Raw genomic sequence first — 20951 nt, forward strand, 5'->3', positions numbered from 1 at the left:
ACTAAAGTTTTTATGTTAACAAAGTCCTCATTTTTAATAACTTTGGCTTCCATTGTTTATAATTTCTAAAATAATTAGATTATTTATTTAAAAGTTGTTTTTTTTTAAATGACAAATATAAATTTAGTTAGATGAATGATTGTGTTTAATTTCTAAAGAAAATTAACATAAAATAATTTAAATAAACAAATGACAGTTTTCTTTAGTCTTAAGTTTTTATTTGGAATTTTTATTTAAAAATTTGATAATACAAAAAAATAAAAAAGTCAAAAAAATTAATTTAAATATTTTTGAATTTTAATAATACAAAAACAAGAAAAATTATAGCATATTTTATTTTTGAGTAAAATCTTTAAAATTATCATGAATTAATTAGATTATTTTAAATAAACACAAAAATGGAAATAAAAAAATCTCTAAAATACTTTTATAAAGTTTGAATTCAAATAAGCTAATATCTTATAATATTATCTATTTAACATTTGATCATTTTAAAATTCTTAGCTTAAATAAACAACTATTTATTTATTTCTGTTTAAATTTTAAATTGCATATTAATTTACTCTTAAAAACAAAAAATAAAATGATTTGCTTAATATTGAAATAGTAAGAATTAGACTAATCTAATTATTTTGATTTTGAATCTTAAATTCATTTAACTAAAATAAAAAATATTAAAAATATAGTTATGTGTTTTTTTTGTTTGATAGTTTGTTTTTTATTTATTTATTTAAAATATATTAATTATATTTATAAGCATTTTATTCATATGTATTCATCATCAGCTAAGTAAGGTATTTCTTGAAGTGTTACTCTTTTAGGCTTTTCCATTTTCTTTTATTTCATTAGGGCATCTGGAGTTTTTTCAATTTTAATTTTCTCGTTTTTTGCAAATTCTAACAGTGCATTTTATCCTGTGTAAAATTCTTAGGAGTTTTTATATTTTTTAACTCTATCTTTATTAGCCATATACGGATTTTAGTTAGTAGTATCTATATAAGAAACTTCTATCTTTACTTTTTGATCAGCTAACTCTTTTTCATACTGAGCTCTTCTCTTTTCTTAGACATAGACAGGATCATTCACAGTAGTTTATTTACTCAAGATAAAATTTTCTCTCCTTAATTCTGCATCCTTTTGTTAAAATAATCCTCTTTATTCCTTCAACTCTTTGATTTTTTAATCCAACTCTTCCTCAGTCATCTGATTAACAGTGTCTAAATAGGCATCTCTCACGAAATCATATAAAATAAATAATCCTAATATAGCTATCCAATGAAATTTGTATCTTCTCCATGTAGGAGTTTTATCAAATGTAGATTTAAATGTTTCAGAAGTTGTGTAGCTGTTTGGATTATGAACCTTATCATAATCTCTATAAAATTCTCTATACCTTTCTTGATATCTAGCTCTATTATAAGAATAATCATTATTAAATCCTCGTTCGCCGTAGGTGTATTTACTCTATCCATCTTGAGCATCCTAATCTCTATACCAATCATAACTGTAAGCATTCTTAGTACGATGTTAATAAAATCCTCTTGATTGCTGATATCTCGTGTTGTTTAAATTCATTTCTTCAGCTTGTTAATAAATAAAATTGTCATAATCATATTTCTAGCGAGCATCTGGGTCCTTTAAAGTGTTATAGGCGTCAGTGATGCGTTTGAAAGTATCTTAAAGTTAATCTTAGTATTGCTATTATTTAGATGTCAAATCTTCTTTTTAATATCCTACTGCATCAGGATGCAAATCTTTTGCTTTTTTGAAGTAGGCTTTCTTGATTTCTTCTTAAGTAGCATTCTGTGAAACTCCTAACAATTGGTAGTAGTTCAGCGTTTATTGAGAGTAATTGTTAGATGTAAAATAATGCAAACATCTGTGTTTCTTATATTTTGAATTGTGGACATAATAATACTTTGATTTCTAATTTTTGGGTATGAAATTAGCTATCCCTTATTGCAAAGTCAGCTATAATTTGTTTTAAACATTAAAAATGAAGCTCTTTTAACTTTGTGATATTATAAAAATCATTTACTACAGTTTTTTGTTATTTTGATTCCTATTTTGATTGATAATATTTATATTACTTATGAGCAGCTATATATCTATTATCTATCTATATATCTATCTACCCTCTTTCACTAAAATTTAATAAATTAAAAATTTAAACTTAATTCTGGAAATAATATTAATATTTTCTATTTTACATTAAATTACATCAAATTTCATCTTAAAATAGCAGTTTTCAAAAATAAATAACTCATTTTTTTTTCAGAACAAATCTTTCTGATTATCATCAAAAATAACATTTATTATTCAGATTTATTTATTTATTTAAAGATAAAAATTTTTATTATAGTTTATTATTTTTATTATTACTAAAATTAAATTATTGTTTTTATCTAAAATGATATTTAGAATATAATTTATTAATTAATAATTAATATGAATTTCAATTTTTATATTTACTAAAAAAATTTTTTAAGAATTATGAAATTCTAAATTAATTAAAATGAAAATTTAGCTAATATTTATTTATGAAATTAAAAGCCAATTTTACCAAATTAAAGCTTAAAATAATTTTTGGAAAAAATTTTAATATAATTTAAAATCATATAATAAATATTATTAAAATATTTTAGCTCATCTTTAATTAGTAATCAAGAAAACTTTAAAATAAACAATATTGAATGTTAAAATATCAAGCTAAAATTGAGAAATTAATTTTTTTTTTTTGTGTATTATTTTTTAGATTTTTTTTTTGAGAAACAAATACTTTTATTTTATTTTGGCATTTAATTAATATAATTAGAAAAATAATTAGCTAAAATTTTAGTGAAAAAAAAAATAATTATTTAATTTTGAAAAAGAAATTTAATACTAAAAAAAATAAAAAACCAAAATTAATTGATAATAAGTAATAGCTTTCAGTTTATAAAATTGTTTAAAAATTATAAAGTAAATTAATGGGGAAATTTGGAGTAGAAGATGAAGTTGATGATGACGATGGATAACTTAAACTGTAAATTTAAAATCAATTTTTAATATTATTTGTTAAATAATTTTTATAGAAATAATTGTGAAATAGTTGTACTACCTTTAGAGTATTATTTTATAGTATTTAAAGAAATAAATAAGTTTTTGTTTTTTGTAGAATGTATAATTTCAAGAAGTTTGGGGTTGAAAAAATAGCAAAAGAATTAGCAAGTTGTACTAAAATTATCAACCTAGTTATATTATTGCTATAACAATTTTTAATCCTAAATAAATAAATAATTCAGTTTTTTTATTTGATATTTGAATAGTAACGATAATGAAGGGAATAAAGCTATTAAAGCCATAGCTTAATCAATCCCAAATATTAAAAATATCTAACACTTAACAATAGTCTTAGAGTATATTAAATTTTTTTAAAATCAAAATTATGCTGACTTTGCTTCTATAAATTTATTTTAATTAAAAAATTTCTTATATATATAATAAAAAATAAATTTATAAATGTTTTAAAAGTAAAAGCTTATATTAAGATTAAGATTTATAAGAATTTGGAATTATTTCTAAATGCTAAAATTTAATTTCCTTATCAATGTTTATGAGGTAAATTTTATTTTAATTAGCAATTAATTTATTTAAAATTATTTTTTTAGTAAAATTTAAGGAAATAAAGGATTTCAAAAGCTATCAGATGAAATATCTCGACTTACCATGCTTAAAAGTCTAATATTAGACTTTACAGTATTTTATAACTTTAATTAAAAAATATAAAATTGATTTGAAAAAGAGTTAAGAATTACTTTAAAAAAAAAAATGATGTAATAGAAAATTTGCTTTGACAGTTAAGAAGATGTAATTTAGTAACCTTAAATTAACTATTAAAATTTATTATTTTTATAAAAAAAGTTTTTAAACTCTTCTTTATCCAATCATACTGATCTAGAAATTTACCTTAGGTAAAAATTATTATACATTTACATTTATTTTCTTTAATAATTAGTTATCTTATAACTAACTAACACTTTTCTGAATAAATATTTAGATAAAGTTTTGATTTAAAAAGAAATTTCAATGCTTAAAGTTTATTCTCAGCTTTATCAAAATGCATATAACTCAAAAACTTGGCTATGTAGATAAGGTAAAATAAAATTAATATTATTTTTGGATTATTTATAATTTAATTATTTCCAAATGAAATTATTATTAAAATTTTGTAGATTTTTTTATTTAGATTTTAATAAAAAATTAAAATTATCACTTCATTTTGAATACTTTTCTTTTATTTTAATAATATAGTAATTAGGCAATTTCTGTATCTGATTCATCAGATTTAGGCTCTGCAATAGCAAACTGTACTAATATCTCTACTTTAATCCTTTTAATAGAGTAAAAATATATATAAATAGCTACATCCAACTTTATCATCAATTTTAAGGATAAAAAAAATATTTTTTATTTGAAATAAAATAACAATTATTTAAATTAATCATTTTTAAATAATTAAAATTTCGAATTACTTTCTTTTCTTGATATTGTAGAGAAAAACTTAATTGTATAATGAGATAAAAAATTTATATATTTTTGAATAATTTTTTCATTTAGAAATATAATTAAAAAATTCTTTCCTTAATTAAAAGTGGCTGTAGAATAGGCTATGAAAGCATGAGAGGTTTTGCATCCGGTCTATCAAAATGCTTTAATCTGCAAACTTTAGGAATTGACCTATAGTAAAAATAATTTATTTGCTTTTTGTTCAATTTTTGTTAACAAAACAATATCATTAAAAAATTAATTATTTAGTTTTTGTTTCAATCAATTTAATAATTAAAATTTTTTAACTAATTTTATATATTAATTTGCTAAATTGATAGGAATAATGACTTCGGAGTCGAAGGATACTTAGATTTAACTTCTGCTTTATCAAAATTATCTAATCTTACTGAACTTGGTCTTGTGCTTAAGTAAAATAATACATACATATACTTTTAATTATTTAAGTGGTTTATTTCACTAAAAAAATTTAATTTTTGAATAAACTAATAAATTTATTCAAATAAATCAACAATTTTTATCAAAGTGGAATTGATGATAAAGGTTTTATAAGCTTAGTCTCTGGTTTAGTAAATTGCACTAATCTTAAAGCGTTAGCTCTCGAAATAGGGTAATAATTTTGATAAAGCTGTTATTGATGAAATATTTATTTATTTTATAATTAATTTTTTAAAAAGCATTATGTATTTTTCATTTTATATTTCCATTTTTCATTTTATTTTTATCTTCTTTTAAAAAAAATAATTAATTAATTTGCTTAATTATTATGAATTTATTTAAATTTCTAATTATTAATATATATTATACCATATAAAAAGAAGAAATGCAATTTAAAGTGAAGGAGCTTCAACTCTAGGATCTGTATTACCGAAATTAACTAAACTATAAATCTTATAAATTGTTATAGGGTATACTTTGATTCTTTTTTATTTCTTTAAAAATGTTTTAAAATTTCAAAAATAAATAAATGAGACCTAATTAATTTTATAAATATTATTAATTTAATATTCCAATCTTTTTGTTAGATGTATTTCAAAACTAGTTTTAAATAAATTAAATCTTCCTAAAATTTTATTAAAAGTAATTATCATTATATTGAGTATAATGGGTATTCTAATTTGTTAGATAGTTTATCTTAGTGCAATCAACTCAATAATTTAACACTAGGGTAATAATTTTTTTAAATTTAATTATTTTGTTCATATAAGCAATGCAAACAATTTTAATTTTTAATTTCATTTCATTTTTCCTTAAATAAACTATTTTAATTTAATTTTCTCTTAAATTTTTCATTTTTCTTTTTTTCCTTTTATATTTCAAATACTCTCAAATATATTATTAAAAAATATCAAGCATAAAATACAAACGGGTTGTTGAGAATGAAGATCAAAGGAAGAAGATATTAATGAAATTTATGAAAATAAAGAAATTAGTTAATTTATAATTTCATTGAATATATTCAAGATAATTATATTTGTTTTTACATTTTTGTTATCTTCTTTTTATAATAAAATTCATAATGATCTTAATAATAGCTTACTGTTTCAATCTATGTATCCATTAAATGTCAATAAAAAAATGGTGGGTAAGTGAATGCAAAGTCAATTTTCAATAGTAATTTTAAATAAATATTGAGATAAAATTTAATCAACAAAATGATACTTTTAACTACTTTAAAGTATTACTTATATTTATCAGTGATCAGATGAATCTAACTTCAAGAATTTCATTTGAATAAATATTTTTTCAATTAGTAGTTTTTTTGAATGTGAAAAATGTTCATTTAGATTCATTAATTTTTAATTTTACAAATTGTTCAGATTCATAAAGAATATTCATTAATAATATGAATCAATTAGTAGATAATTATTATACTTATTATGTAAAGATTCATAAATTAAAGCACCAATATATTAAGAACCTTATTTAGAATTTTGAAAATAAAAATATTCTTAAAATTAATTTGATTATGATTGAAATACTAAATAAATTAATTTTTGTATTATGTATTTAGAATATTAAATGAAAACTATTTTATTTTTCTTTATTTGTATCTAATCTTTTTATTTAGACTTTGAATTCACTAGGAATTATAAATTGCTGTATTTTATAACTTAAATTAACAAATATAAAAAAATTGATTTGAAGAAATAAATTGTTATTTAAATAAAAAAGAATTGGTTTTAAAACAAAAAAAAATGATGTAATAGAAAATTTGCTTTGACAATTAAGAAGATGTGATTTAATAATCTTAAATTAACTATTAAAATTTATTATTTTTATAAAAAAAGTTTTTAAACTCTTCTTTATCCGATCATACTGATCTAGAAATTTATCTTAGGTAAAAACTATTATAAATTTACATTTTTTTTCTTTAATAATTAGTTATCTTATAACTAACTAAATCTTTTCTTCTTACATATTTAGATTAAGTTTTGATTTAATAAGCAAATTCAATGCTAAAAGTTTATTCTTAGCTTTATCAAAATGCATAAAGCTCAAAAACTTGGCTATGTAACTCAGGTAAAACAGAATTAATATTGTTTTTTAATTCATAATAATTTACTTATTTTCAAATGAAATTTATAATTCAAACTTTTTAATTTTTATATTTAGATTTTGTTAAAAAAAAATAAAAATTATCATTCATTTTGAATACATTTCTCTTATTTTAATATTAATAGTAATTAGACAATTTCTGTATCTGATTCATTAGATTTAGGCTCTGCTATAACAAATTGTACCAACATCTCTGGTTTACTCCTTTTATTAGAGTAAACATATTTAGAAAAATAGTTTTATACAACTTTATCTTTAAGGATAAAATAATATTTTTGATTGGACACCAAAATACAATAATTTTTTCATTTAGAAATATAATAAAAAAATTACTTATTTTATTAAAAGTGGCTGTGGAATAGGCTATGAAGGTATGAAAGGTTTTGCATCAGGACTATCAAAATGCTCTAACCTGCAAACTTTAGGAATTGACCTATAGTAAAAATAATTTATTTTTTTTTTGTTCTAATTTTTGTTAACAAGACTCTATCATTAAAAATTTATTATTTGGCTTTTGGTTCAATCAATTTAAAAATTAAATTTTTAAAATTAATTTTATATAATTTGCTAAATTGATAGGGATAATGTCTTTGGAGTTGAAGGATACTTAGATTTAGCTTCTGCTTTATCAAAATTATCTAATCTTACTGAACTCGGTCTTGTGCTTAAGTAAATTAATACATATATAGACTTTTAATTATTTAAGTGGTTTATTTTCCTTAAAAAATAAAATAAAATTTAATTTTCAAATTTATTCAAATAAATCAACAATTTTTATCAAAGTGGAATTGGTGATAAAGGTCTTATAAGCTTAGTCTCTGGTTTAGTAAATTGCACTAATCTTAAAGCACTAGCTCTTGAAATGGGGTAATAATTTTGATAAAGCTGTTATTAATATTTTGGCTATTATTTTATAATCAATTTTTAGAAAAAATAATGAATTTTTCTTAGTATTTCAGTTTTTTATTTTATTTTAATTTTTTTTAAAAATTAAATTAATAATTAATTTGCTTAATTATTAAGAATTTGTTTAAATTTTTAATTATTAATATATACTATATTATATAAAAAGAAGAACTACAATTTAATGTGAAGGAGCTTCAACTCTAGGATCTGTATTACCGAAATTAACTAAATTAAAAATCTTATAAATTATTATAGGGTATATCTTGATTCTATTTTATTTCTTTAAAAATATTTTAAAATTCAAAAATAAATTAAAAATAAATGAGACCTAATTAATTTTAAAAATAACATTAATTTAATATTCCAAATTTCTTATAAAATTTGTTTTTCTTTTCAAGTTTTAAATAAATTATATCTTCTTATTATTTTATTAAAAGCACTCATGAAATTGAATGTTGTGGCTTTTCTAATTTATTAACTAGTTTATCTTAGTGCAATCAACTCAATAATTTAATAATAGGGTAATAATTTTTATTTATTAATTAATTATTTTATCCAAGCAATGAAATTGTTTTAATTTTTCATTTGATAAATTGTGTTATTTTATTTTCTTTTAAATTTTTCATTTTTTCCTTATTTATCTCATATAACCACAAATATATTTATAATTAAAAAATACTAAGCATAAATCCTCATGGAGTTGTTGATTAAGACCAGCTGAAGAAGAAATTTATTAAATTTAATCCTAAGAAAATAAAGAAGTTAGTCAATATTAATTAAATATAGGATTGAATCGTTTAAGATCATTACATTTGTTATAACATTATGTTATCATCTTTTTATAATTAAATTCATAACTAATGCGATTACTTTAATTGTAAGAAAAGGATTAAAATGAAATCAAAACTAAAAACAGAAAGAAATATCAGAATACTTTTATACAAGCACTAAAAGATTTAGAGACAGAAGGAAGTGAAGAAGAGTACACAGAACCCCATAAATTTGTGTGTATAAAAAATTGAAATAAAAAAAGAAAAAGAAAATTAAGAAAATAATAATAAGTTAGTGCATAATTTATATTTGCATATTTGTTAAAATAAATAAATAAATAATACAATATTTTATTAGTTTATTAATAAATATTACTGAAATATAAACAAAAAATTAGTAAAATTATTAAAAAGATATTTTATTAATTATTCTAATTTTTATTAGATTATTCAATAATTTATATAATATGTAGGGAAACTATAAATTATTCTAATTTTTTATTCATCAAAAAAACAATAAATATTGATATAAATTTACAATTAAAATTAATTAGACCTATTTAAATAATTAATCTTTAAATAGTTTTTTTGATTTGTTTTAAAAAGTTTTATTAATTTACTTGAAATTTTTAATTTTATTTAAAATATTTTTATTAATTAATTCTTAATAATACTGGAATATAAGAAAGAATACTTTAAATTATTTTTATTCTTCTCAAACTAGCAAAAAATGCTCCTTTTGTAAATTCTCTTTAATAAATTATCATAGTGTCATAAATTAATTATATTTTTTCATTTAGGTTCTCTAATTATAAATCAAAAGTGCATAAGGAACTTTAATAGTATACGGATTTAGAGTACTTTATATTCTATTATTTTTAATTTTAAATGATACCTTATTTTTTAATTTTAGAAATTATTTTTCACTAAATTTTTGAAAACCTCTTAGTTTTATACTGGAAAATAACACTTAATGAAAAAGAAATATGGCTGTTGATTGGGATAATAATATAATATAAGTACATTTGAAAATATAATTTTTAATTTTCTATTGAAAAAAAAAGTATTTAAATTAAAATAGATAATTAATTAGATCAATCTGATAGAGACACAGTCTGATCTTGTTTAATTCAAATCTATTCAGAATCTCTGCTAAAATCAATAATAAATAAATTTAATATAAAAAAATTATATAATAAGAAAACAAACAAATAAATTAAATCATCTCAAAAAATATTAATTATGTCATAATTAGTTAATCAGCTTATTTGTTTTCCTTCAGAACTCATTTTTAATGCAAAGAATGAATTTTAATAACAGGCTATATACTATGAGAAATTTAATGAGCTTTACAATTTATATGTGGAGAAAAAGCTATAACTTCATAGTTTACATATAAACATTAATATCTATTAGTCAGATACTTGCTTTTTGATAGAAAATTAATAAGGTATTGGATTAGAAGATTCTCTTTTGAGGTTAAAAGCTAAACCAAAGTAATTAAAGAAAAAACTAAAAACCATTGGTCAATTTTTTTATGCCGATGGAGTTTTTGAACAAGACAAAAATATTATGATAGCTGCGTTAAAGCTTAAAAGGGCATCATTAAAAGAACCCAGTTTAAAGAAATATAGTCATTTGAAAGGTTTTACTTTTGTGCACATCTTTGAGAAGCAAACCAGAAAAAATAGGAGATTTAACTTAAATGAGCTCGTCAATAAATATAATAACTCTAGTGATAATATGAATCAATAGGATCAATAATCAAATCAAAATATAATTTAAGAAAAGAAAGAATTCATAAATTAAGAAGCTTAGATAGATATAAGTGATTATATTAGCTGCTTAGATGATTTTAAAAAATAAATATAAAAAAATGATTTAGAAATGTAAGAGTAACAAATAAAATTTGAAGCACTCATTAAACTAATAAAGTGAATTTTTGTAAAATATAATAAAAGAGTTCATTACAAAGTTATTTAAATTATTGTTGTTTAATTTTATCAAAAAAAATTAGAGATATTTTTTTGATATATATTTTATGTTTGTAATAAATATATAATTTATTGAGATAGATAGATTGTTGTTAATCTATTTTTTCCCAATTTTTTTTTGTTTTTATGAAGAATAATTTGTAAAAAGCAAATTTGATCTATCTATCTTTTTTGAGATAAAAGAGTTTTATCTTTTTTTTTAATTTATTTATTTTTACAAAATAGATTTCAATTAAAATAAAACACATATTTTTTAAATACCTTTTGGTATTTCAGTATAATCTCTCAACCTAGACAGATCCTCAATAGGATCAATTTTTGGATATAAAAAAAGCAAGCTTAAGGTATTTTATTTTGAATGGAAAAAATTAACTAAAATTAAATCCTCTACTAGAAAACCTTGAAATATTAAATATAAAAAACTAATTTAGAAATAGAAGAGTACTAAATAAATTTGAGTTTGACACACCCGTTAAGCAAATAAAGTGAATTCTTGTAATATATATAATTAAAGAATGAATTGCAAAGTTTTTTTAATAACTTGCCTTATATTTTATAAAAAAAATTAGAGATATTTTGTTGATAAATATTTTATATTTGTAGTAAAAATGTAATTTATTGAAATAAATTTATGTTAATCTATTTTTTTCCAATTTTGGTTTGTATTTATGTATGAATCAACCTAGAAGAAATAAGTAAATTTGCAAAAATCAAATTAGTTCTTTTTTTTTTGAGATAAAAGAGTTTTATCTTTATTTTTTTTAATTTAATTAATTAATAAGACAAAATAGATTTGCATCAAAAAATAAAACACTTTTATTTTTCAATATCTTTTTAGTATTTCCTTATAACATCTAAACCTATACCCTTAATACAAACAATTTTTGGAATTAAAAAAAGCAAGCATAAATTATTTTATTTTGAATGGAGAAAATTAATTAAAATTAAATCCTCTATTAGAAAACCTTTAAATATATATAAATTTAACAAATATTCTTCAAAAAAGTGCATAATTTAATCAAAATATTTATATCAACTCAGTAATTTGTTTAAATAAAAAAAAATAATACCTAAAAATTTTGAAATAAAGATTATAGAGGCTTAAAATTAATTTTACTAAAAACATATTTTTATTTTTCAATAAAACTGAAAAACTATTTTCTAATTATTTCTTTTATTTTCCAGTATTTTATTTGATTAGGTTAAATAAAAAGTAGCTAAATTAGTGTTTGGCAATTTAATACTTTACCAATTAGGCAAGTTCCTTATTATTTTATATATTTAGTTAGGTATTTAATCTTGGATTATAGATTAGAATAAATAAACATTTAAAATAGTAAAATAAAAAGACAAATTTCAAGTATTTATATATTCACATTTATTTTTTAAATAACTTATATAAATTATCTCAAGCAACATCGAATTGATAAAATGGAAGTAAAATATAAATAAATTCACAAATTTTAATTGAAATTAATATTATCAAAATTAATTAAAATAATTATTATAAGAAGTCATTTTAAAGTATATTTTTTAAATAAAATATTTTTTCAATTAATAACTCTTAGCTAAATATATGCTTTAAGTCAATTTTTATTTTTAAAGATTCATTAAGATAGAAAAATTATTAAAATTTTATAATATTGATTTGATTGGGTTAATTTGTTTAATTAGACACTTTTAATATTTTATCTTAATTTCGAAACCATAAATTATATATTAAAATTAATTTTAAATATATAAGATTATTAGAATATCAATTATCAATAGTCAAGTCGATGAGTTACTTCATTATTACGCTCAAATTCTATCTTTACTCATGGCGCTGAACTATTTTTTTAGGCGATATCATAATTAACTCTTAAAAAATTATTTAAAATCTAATTTAATCATAAGATTTAACTAAATGCATGCTTTAAATCAATTTTTATTCTTAAAATTCAGTATGATAGAGAAATGATTAAATTTTTCTTATATTGATTTAGTTAGTTAGTAAATTAGTTAATTATTTAACTAGACACTTTTAATATAATATCTTAATTTTTAAAATCATATATTATATACTAAAATTAATTTTAAATATATAAGATAATTAGACAGTCAATTATCAATAGTCAAGTCAATGAGTTACTTCATAATTACGCTCAAATTCTATCTATTACTCATGGCGCTATACTATTTTTTCAAAAATTATATATTTAGAATTAATTTATAAATTGATAATAAATATTTTATCACTTTTAAAAAATTTTTTGGGTATTATTATAAATTAAAAATCTAATTTTATTATCAAATTTAGCTCAATAAATACTATGCTTTAAGTCTATTTTTATTTTTAAAAATTAATTAAGATAGAAAAATGATTAAATTTCAAAATATAGATTTGATTTAGTTAGTTAGTTAGTTAGTTAGTTAGTTAGTTAGTTAGTTAGTTAGTTAGGTAGTTAGTTAGTTAGTTAGTTAGTTAGTTAGTTAGTTAGTTAGTTAGTTAGTTAGTTAGTTAGTTAGTTAGTTAGTTATTTTTTAATTAAACACTGTAAATATTTTATCTGAATTTTTGAAAACCATAAATTATATTTTAAAACTAATTCTAGATATATAAGATCATTACAATATCAATTATCAATAGTCAAGTCAATGAAACTATTTTGTTCAAAAGTTATTTTAAACTAATTTTTATCTTAATACGATAATAAATATTTTATCATTTATTTTTTTAAAATTATATGTTTGAGTATAATAAATTCTTTAAAAAATACTTAAAATCTAATTTAATAAGAAGTTTTAGTTAGCTAAATATGTGCTTTAAGCCAATTTTACTTTTAAAGATTGATTAAGATAGAAACATTTTTTAACTTTAAAATATTAATTTGATTGGATTAGGTTAGTTGGTTAATAAGTTAGTTAGTTAGTTAGTTAGTTAGTTAGTTAGTTAGTTAGTTAGCTATTTAATTAGACACTTTCAATATTTTATCCTAAATTTCAAAACCCATAAATTATATTTAAAAATAAATTTTGAATTTATAAGCTCAATAGACTATTTAACAATCAAACTATAGTCAAGCCAATGAGTTACTTCTTATATTACTTACTGACTCACAAGGATGAATTATTTGATCATAAGGATGAATTATTTGATCACTAGGGCTTAGGCCGAAATACTCATGGCGCCGCACTATTTTTTAAAAAGTTATTTTAAACTAATTTTTATCTTTATATGATAATAAATATTTTATCATTTATTTTTTTTAAAGTATGTTTTTTTGAGTATTATTAATTAATTAAAAATATTTAAAATCTAATTTCTATGAAATTTTAGTTAGCTAAATATGTGCTATAAGCCAATTATACTTTTAAAGATTGATTAAGATAGATAAAATTTTTTAACTTTATAATATTAATTTGATTGGGTTAGTTGGTTAGTTAGCTATTTAATTAGACATTCAATATACTATATTAAATTTCAAAACCCATAAATTATATTTTAAAATAAATTTTGAATTTACAAGCTCAATAGATTATTTAACTATCAAAAAATAGTCAAGCCAATGAGTTACTTCTTACATTTAAATTGCTTCTGACTCACAAGGGTGAGTGATCATTAGGGCTTAGGCCGAAATACTAACTCATGGCGCAGCACTATTTTTTTCAAAAGTTATTTTAAACTAATTTTTATCTTAATATGATAATAAATATTTTGTCATTTATTTTTTTAAAAGTATGTGTTTGAGTATTATAAATTATTTAAAATCTAATTTATATGAAATTTTAGTTAGCTAAATACGTGCTTTAAGCCAATTTTACTTTAAAACATTGATTAAGATAGAAAAAAATTTTTAACTTTAAAATTAATTTGATTGGGTTAGTTAGTTAGCTATTTAATTAGACATTCAATATATTATCTTAAATTTTAAAACCCATAAATTATATTTTAAAATAAATTTTGAATTTATAAGCTTAATAGATTATTTAACTATCAAAATATAGTCAAGCCAATGAGTTACTTCTTACATTTAAATTGCTTCTGACTCACAAGGGTGAGTGATCATTAGGGCTTAGGCCGAAATATTAACTCATGGCGCCGCACTATTTTTTTCAAAAGTTATTTTAAACTAATTTTTATCTTAATATGATAAAAAATATTTTATCCTTTATTTTTTTAAATGCATGTGTTTGAGTATTAAAAATTCTGAAAAAAATATTTAAAACCTAATTTAATAAGAAGTTTTTGTTAGCTAATTTTTTTAATATGTGCTTTAAGAAAATACTTTTAAAGATTGATTAATAGAAAAAATTTTTTAATTCTAAAATATTTATTTGATTGGGTTAGATAATTTATTAATTAGCTATTTAATTAGACGCTTTCAATATATTATCCTAAATTTCAAAACCATAAATTATATTTTAAAATAAAATTTGAATTTATAAGCTTAATAGATTATTTAACTATCAAAATATAGTCAAGCCAATGAGTTACTTCTTACATTTAAATTGCTTCTGACTCACAAGGGTGAGTGATCATTAGGGCTTAGGCCGAAATATTAACTCATGGCGCAGCACTATTTTTTCAAAAGTTATTTTAAACTAATTTTTATCTTAATATGATAACAAATATTTTATCATTTAATTTTTTTTTTTTAAAGCATGTGTTTGAGTATTACAAATTCTGAAAAAAATATTTAAAACCTAATTTAATAAGAAGTTTTAGTTAGCTAAATAAGTGCTTTAAGACAATTTTACTTTTAAAGATTGATTAAGATAGAAAATTTTTTTTTTAATTTTAAAATATTTATTTGATTGGGTTAGTTAGTTACTTAGTTAGTTATTTGATTAGACACTTTGAATAAATTATCCTCAATTTCAAAACTATAAATTATATTTTAAAATAAATTTTTAATTTTTTAGTTCAATTAATTATTAACTATCAAAAAATAGTCAAGCCAATTAGTTACTTCTTTAAATTTAAATTTCTTCTCAAACTAGATGAGTTACTTGATCATTAGGCTCAAATTCTAACTCATGGCGCCGTACTATTTTTTTTAATGAAATATTTAAGTTATTTATTTATTTCCCTAATTTGAAAAATTTTTTTAACCGTTAATAAAAAAACATTTTTAAGTTTTACATTACAAAATCATTAAAATATTTTTTTATTTTTTATATAATTGCCCTCCTTTTTTAAATCTTAAAATATTCCATTGTGCCCTCATTTTACAAATTAAATTTGATTCATAAATACATATAAAAAAATTAAAAAAGATATTTTATATTTACTTTTAAAACCTTATGGCTATGTGATATTTAGCAGCAATAGCCATTTTTTTAAACAGCAAAGCTATATATACTCAAAGAATGAATTGCAAAGTTTTTTTAATAATTTGTCTTATATTTTATAAAAAAAATTAGAGATATTTTGTTGATAAATATTTTATATTTGTAGTAAAAATGTAATTTATTGAAATAGATTGATTTTAATCTATTTTTTTCCAATTTTGATTTGTATTTATGTATGAATTAACCTAGAAGAAATAAGTAAATTTGCAAAAATCAAATTAGTTCTTTTTTTTTTTTGAGATAAAAGAGTTTTATCATTATTTTTTTTTAATTTAATTAATTAATAAGACAAAATAGATTTGCATCAAAAAATAAAACACTTTTATTTTTCAATACCTTTTTAGTATTTCCTTATAACATCTAAACCTAGACCCTCAATACAAACAATTTTTGGAATTAAAAAAAGCAAGCATAAATTATTTTATTTTGAATGGAGAAAATTAATTAAAATTAAATCCTCTATTAGAAAACCTTTAAATATATACAAATTTAACAAATATTCTTCAAAAAAGTGCATAATTTTATCAAAATATTTGTATCAACTCAGTAATTTGCTTAAATATAATAAAATAATACCTAAATATTATGAAATAAAGATCATATTGGCTTAATTTTACTTAAAACATATTTTTATTTTTCAGAAAAACTGTAAAACTATTTTCTAATTTCTTCTATTTTCCAGTATTTTATTTGATTAGGTTAAAAAAAATGTTGCTGGATTAGTGTTTGACAATTTGAATTCTTTTCCAATTAGGTAAGTTCCTTATTATTTTATATATTTAGTTAGGTATTTAATCTTCGATAATATTTTAATAGATATGATATAGACTAGAATAAATAAATAAAGAGGTGTAAGTAAACATTTAAAATAGTAAAATAAAAAGATAAATTTAAAGTATTTATATATTCACATTTATTTTTTAAATAACTAATATAAATTATCTCAAGCAACATTGATAAAATGAAAGTAAAATATAAATAAATTCAACAAATTTTAATTGAAATTAATATTATCAAAATTCATTAAAATAATTATAATAAGTAAAATCTTGCTATCGTTGGTCTAATTTAACAACTCTCTTGATTTTAAAGATCTAATTCCTTAATTACCAATAATTTTCACTTTATATATTAAATAAATAAATTGTTAAATTGAAAAATAAAATACATTATTTTCGAAATAAATACATACCATAAATAAATAAATTAAATAATTAAAAGACTTGATTATTTTTTTCAAATTTAAGGTTTAGGATAAGCTTTTATGTAATAAAAAAAACTTTTACCAATAAATACTGAGTTACAAAGTATTTAGATGTGCACAGTTTTCTAAATCAGAAACAATGCTTACTGTTTCTCTCTCTGTATAATATCCATCATATTAACTGATAAAAAATAAGAATAATTTAAAAAAAAAACTAAAATGATTATTTTTACGGTTGCCTAATATTCAAAGATAAAAGACTAGTCGAGTTTGCTAGAGTAGAACACATAGAAATTACACTCTATTTACTAATAATTGAGTTGCAACAGCTATTAAAAAGTTAGAAATAAATTACTTAAAATGAATAATTGAAACAATAATTAATTATTAACATTTTAGACAATACAAAATTTAAATAGCTAATATAAAAAATTAAATATCATTATTTAAAATTAAAAAATATAAAAATTTGATTTTGGTTGCTATAAGCTGATTAAATTTATTGATAATAGAATTTTAGGTAGTCTTAAATAAGAGTATTTACGGTATAATTAATTATCATCATTTATTAATAAATATTTTATCACTTTTTAAAATATTTTTTCAATTAATAACTCTTACAAAATTATTTAAAATATAATTTAAAAACAAGATTTAGCTAAATTTATGCTTTAACTCAATTTTTATTTTTAAAGATTCATTAAGATAGAAAAATTATTAAAATTTTATAATATTGATTTGAATGGGTTAATTTGTTTAATTAGACACTTTTAATATATTATCTTAATTCCTAAAACCATAAATTATAAACTCAAATTAATTTTAAATATATAATATCATTAGACTATCAATTATCAATAGTCAAGTCAATGAGTTACTTCATAATTACGCTCAAATTCTATCTATTACTCATGGCGCTGTACTATTTTTTTTAGGTGATTATTATTATTAATTCTTAAAAAAAAATATTTTTAATATTATCATAAGATTTATAAGATTTGGCTAAATGAATGCTTTCAGTCAATTTCTATTCTTAAAATTCATTAAGATAGAAAAATAATTTAATTTTTATAATATTAATTTGATTTGATTTAGTTAGTTAGTTAATTATTTATATAGACACTTTTAATATATTATCTTAATTTTTAAAACCATAAAATATATACGAAAATTAATTTTAAATATATAAAGAATATCAATTATCAATAGTCAAATCAATGAGTTACTTCATAATTATGCTCAAATTTTATCTATTACTCACGGCGCTGTACTATTTTTTCAAAATTTATATATTGAATTAATCATTACAATAAATTGATAATAAATATTTTATCACTTTTTAAATAATTTTTTGGATATTATTACAAATTAAAAATAATTAAAAATCTAATTTTATTATAAAATTTAGCTCAATATACACCATGTTTTAGTCTATTTTTATTTTTAAAAATTAATTAAGATATAAAAAAGATGTAAATTTCAAAATATTGATTTGATTTAGTTAGTTAGTTAATTATTTAATTAGACACTTTTAATGTATTATCTTAGTTTTTAAAACCATAATTTATATTTTAAAACTAATTTTAAATATATAAGATCATTATACTATCAATTATCAATAGTCAAGTCAATGAGTTACTTCACAATTACGCTCAAATTCTATCTATTACTCATGGCGCTATACTATTTTTTCAAAATTTATATATTGAATTAATCATTACAATAAATTGATAATAAATATTTTATCACTTTTTAAATAATTTTTTGGATATTATTACAAATTAAAAATAATTAAAAATCTAATTTTATTATAAAATTTAGCTCAATATATACGATACTTTAAGTCTATTTTTATTTTTTAAAAAAATTCAGATAGAAAAACGATTTAAATTTCAAAATATTGATTTAGTTAGTTAATTTTTTAATTAGACACTATAAATATTATATCTTAATTTTTGAAAACCATAAATTATATTTTAAAACTAATTCTAGATATATAAGATCATTATACTATCAATTATCAATAGTCAAGTCAATGAGTTACTTCAAAATTACGCTCAAATTCTATCTATTACTCATGGCGCTATACTATTTTTTCAAAAGTTATATAATGAAATAATCATTGCTATAAATTGATAATAAATGTTTTATCACTTTTTAAATAATTTTTGGATATTATCAAGAATTTAATATAATTAAAAATCTAATTTTATTTTTAAATTTAGCTCAATATATACCATATTTTAAGTCTATTTTTATTTTTAAAAATTAATTAAGATATATAAATGATTTAAATTTCAAAATATTAATTTGATTTAGCTAGTTAGTTAATTATTTAGTTAGACACTTTTAATAAATTATCTTAATTTTTAAAACCATAAATTATATTTTAAAACTAATTCTAGATATATAAGATCATAAAACTATCAATTATCAATAGTCAAGTCAATGAGTTACTTCTCAATTACGCTCAAATTCTATCTATTACTCATGGCGCTGTACTATTTTTTCAAAAGTTATATAATGAAATAATCATTGCTATAAATTGATAATAAATGTTTTATCACTTTTTAAATAATTTTTGGATATTATCAAGAATTTAATATAATTAAAAATCTAATTTTATTTTTAAATTTAGCTCAATATATACCATACTTTAAGTCTATTTTTATTTTTAAAAATTAATTAAGATATATAAATGATTTAAATTTCAAAATATTAATTTGATTTAGCTAGTTAGTTAATTATTTAGTTAGACACTTTTAATAAATTATCTTAATTTTTAAAACCATAAATTATATACTAAAATTAATTCTATATTAGATAATTAGACTATCAATTATTAATAGTCAAGTCAATGAGTTACTTCATAATTACACTCAAATTCTATCTATTACTCATGGCGCTGTACTATTTTTTCAAAAATTATATAATGAATTAATCATTACTATAAATTGATAATAAATATTTTATCACTTTTTAAATAATTATTGGATATTATCAAGAATTTAAAATAATTAAAATCTAATTTTATTATAAAATTTAGCTAGTTCAATAAATACCATGCTTTAAATCTATTTTTATTTTTTAAAAATAATTAAGATAGAAAAATTATTTAAATTTCAAAATATTGATTTAGTTAGTTAATTTTTTAATTAGACACTATAAATATTTTATCTTAATTTTTAAAACCATAAATTATATTTTAAAACTAATTTTAAATATATAAAATCATTAGATTATCAATTATCAATAGTCAAGTCAATGAGTTACTTCACAATTACGCTCAAATTCTATCTATTACTCATGGCGCTGCACTGTTTTTTTCAAAAGTTATTTTAAACTAATTTTTATCTTAATATGATAATAAATATTTTATTATTTATTATAAATTCTTTGAAATCTAATTTAATAAGAATTTTTAGTTAGGTATATTTATGCTTTAAGCCAATTTTACTTTTAAAGATTGATTAAGATAGAAAAAATTTTTTAACTTTAAAATATTAATTTGATTGGGTTAGTTGTTTAGTTAGCTATTTAATTAGACACTTTGAATATATTATCCTAAATTTCAAAACCATAAAATATATTTTAAACTAAATATTGAATTTATTATTTCAATAGACAATTAACTAT

At 18.6% G+C, this 20951-nt stretch overlaps 5 protein-coding genes across 5 annotated transcripts; 4 read left to right on the top strand and 1 right to left on the bottom strand. All coding sequences in view use genetic code 6, as the record gives it.

Annotated features, from left to right (window-relative positions):
- Window positions 1-765: 765 nt before the first annotated feature.
- On the bottom strand, window positions 766-2034 carry TTHERM_00037400 (DnaJ domain protein; the record flags this gene model as incomplete). The annotated part of the gene is made up of 1 exon (XM_972048.1): window positions 766-2034. The coding sequence occupies one exon, from the start codon at window positions 2032-2034 to the stop codon at window positions 766-768; it is 1269 nt and encodes a 422-aa protein (XP_977141.1).
- Window positions 2035-3810: 1776 nt separating this feature from the next.
- On the top strand, window positions 3811-6001 carry TTHERM_00037410 (hypothetical protein; the record flags this gene model as incomplete). The annotated part of the gene is made up of 10 exons (XM_972049.2): window positions 3811-3849; window positions 3904-3953; window positions 4040-4135; window positions 4294-4383; window positions 4635-4724; window positions 4869-4958; window positions 5075-5158; window positions 5367-5456; window positions 5630-5716; window positions 5902-6001. 10 exons carry the CDS (start codon window positions 3811-3813, stop codon window positions 5999-6001), a joined length of 816 nt encoding a protein of 271 aa, XP_977142.2.
- A 745-nt stretch (window positions 6002-6746) lies between these two features.
- TTHERM_000037426 (hypothetical protein) lies at window positions 6747-8805 on the top strand (the record flags this gene model as incomplete). The annotated part of the gene is made up of 10 exons (XM_012797152.1): window positions 6747-6785; window positions 6840-6889; window positions 6976-7071; window positions 7233-7322; window positions 7456-7545; window positions 7687-7776; window positions 7891-7974; window positions 8180-8269; window positions 8451-8534; window positions 8697-8805. The coding sequence occupies 10 exons, from the start codon at window positions 6747-6749 to the stop codon at window positions 8803-8805; spliced, it is 822 nt and encodes a 273-aa protein (XP_012652606.1).
- A 33-nt stretch (window positions 8806-8838) lies between these two features.
- TTHERM_000037427 (hypothetical protein) lies at window positions 8839-9162 on the top strand (the record flags this gene model as incomplete). Its single annotated transcript, XM_012797153.1, has 1 exon — window positions 8839-9162. One exon carries the CDS (start codon window positions 8839-8841, stop codon window positions 9160-9162), a length of 324 nt encoding a protein of 107 aa, XP_012652607.1.
- Window positions 9163-10025: 863 nt separating this feature from the next.
- Window positions 10026-10721, top strand: TTHERM_000037428 (hypothetical protein; the record flags this gene model as incomplete). Its single annotated transcript, XM_012797154.1, has 1 exon — window positions 10026-10721. The coding sequence occupies one exon, from the start codon at window positions 10026-10028 to the stop codon at window positions 10719-10721; it is 696 nt and encodes a 231-aa protein (XP_012652608.1).
- Window positions 10722-20951: the final 10230 nt, after the last annotated feature.

This window comes from Tetrahymena thermophila (genome assembly GCF_000189635.1).
Source record: "Tetrahymena thermophila SB210 genomic scaffold scf_8254667, whole genome shotgun sequence".
In the NCBI taxonomy this organism is placed as follows: Eukaryota; Ciliophora; class Oligohymenophorea; order Hymenostomatida; family Tetrahymenidae; genus Tetrahymena; species Tetrahymena thermophila.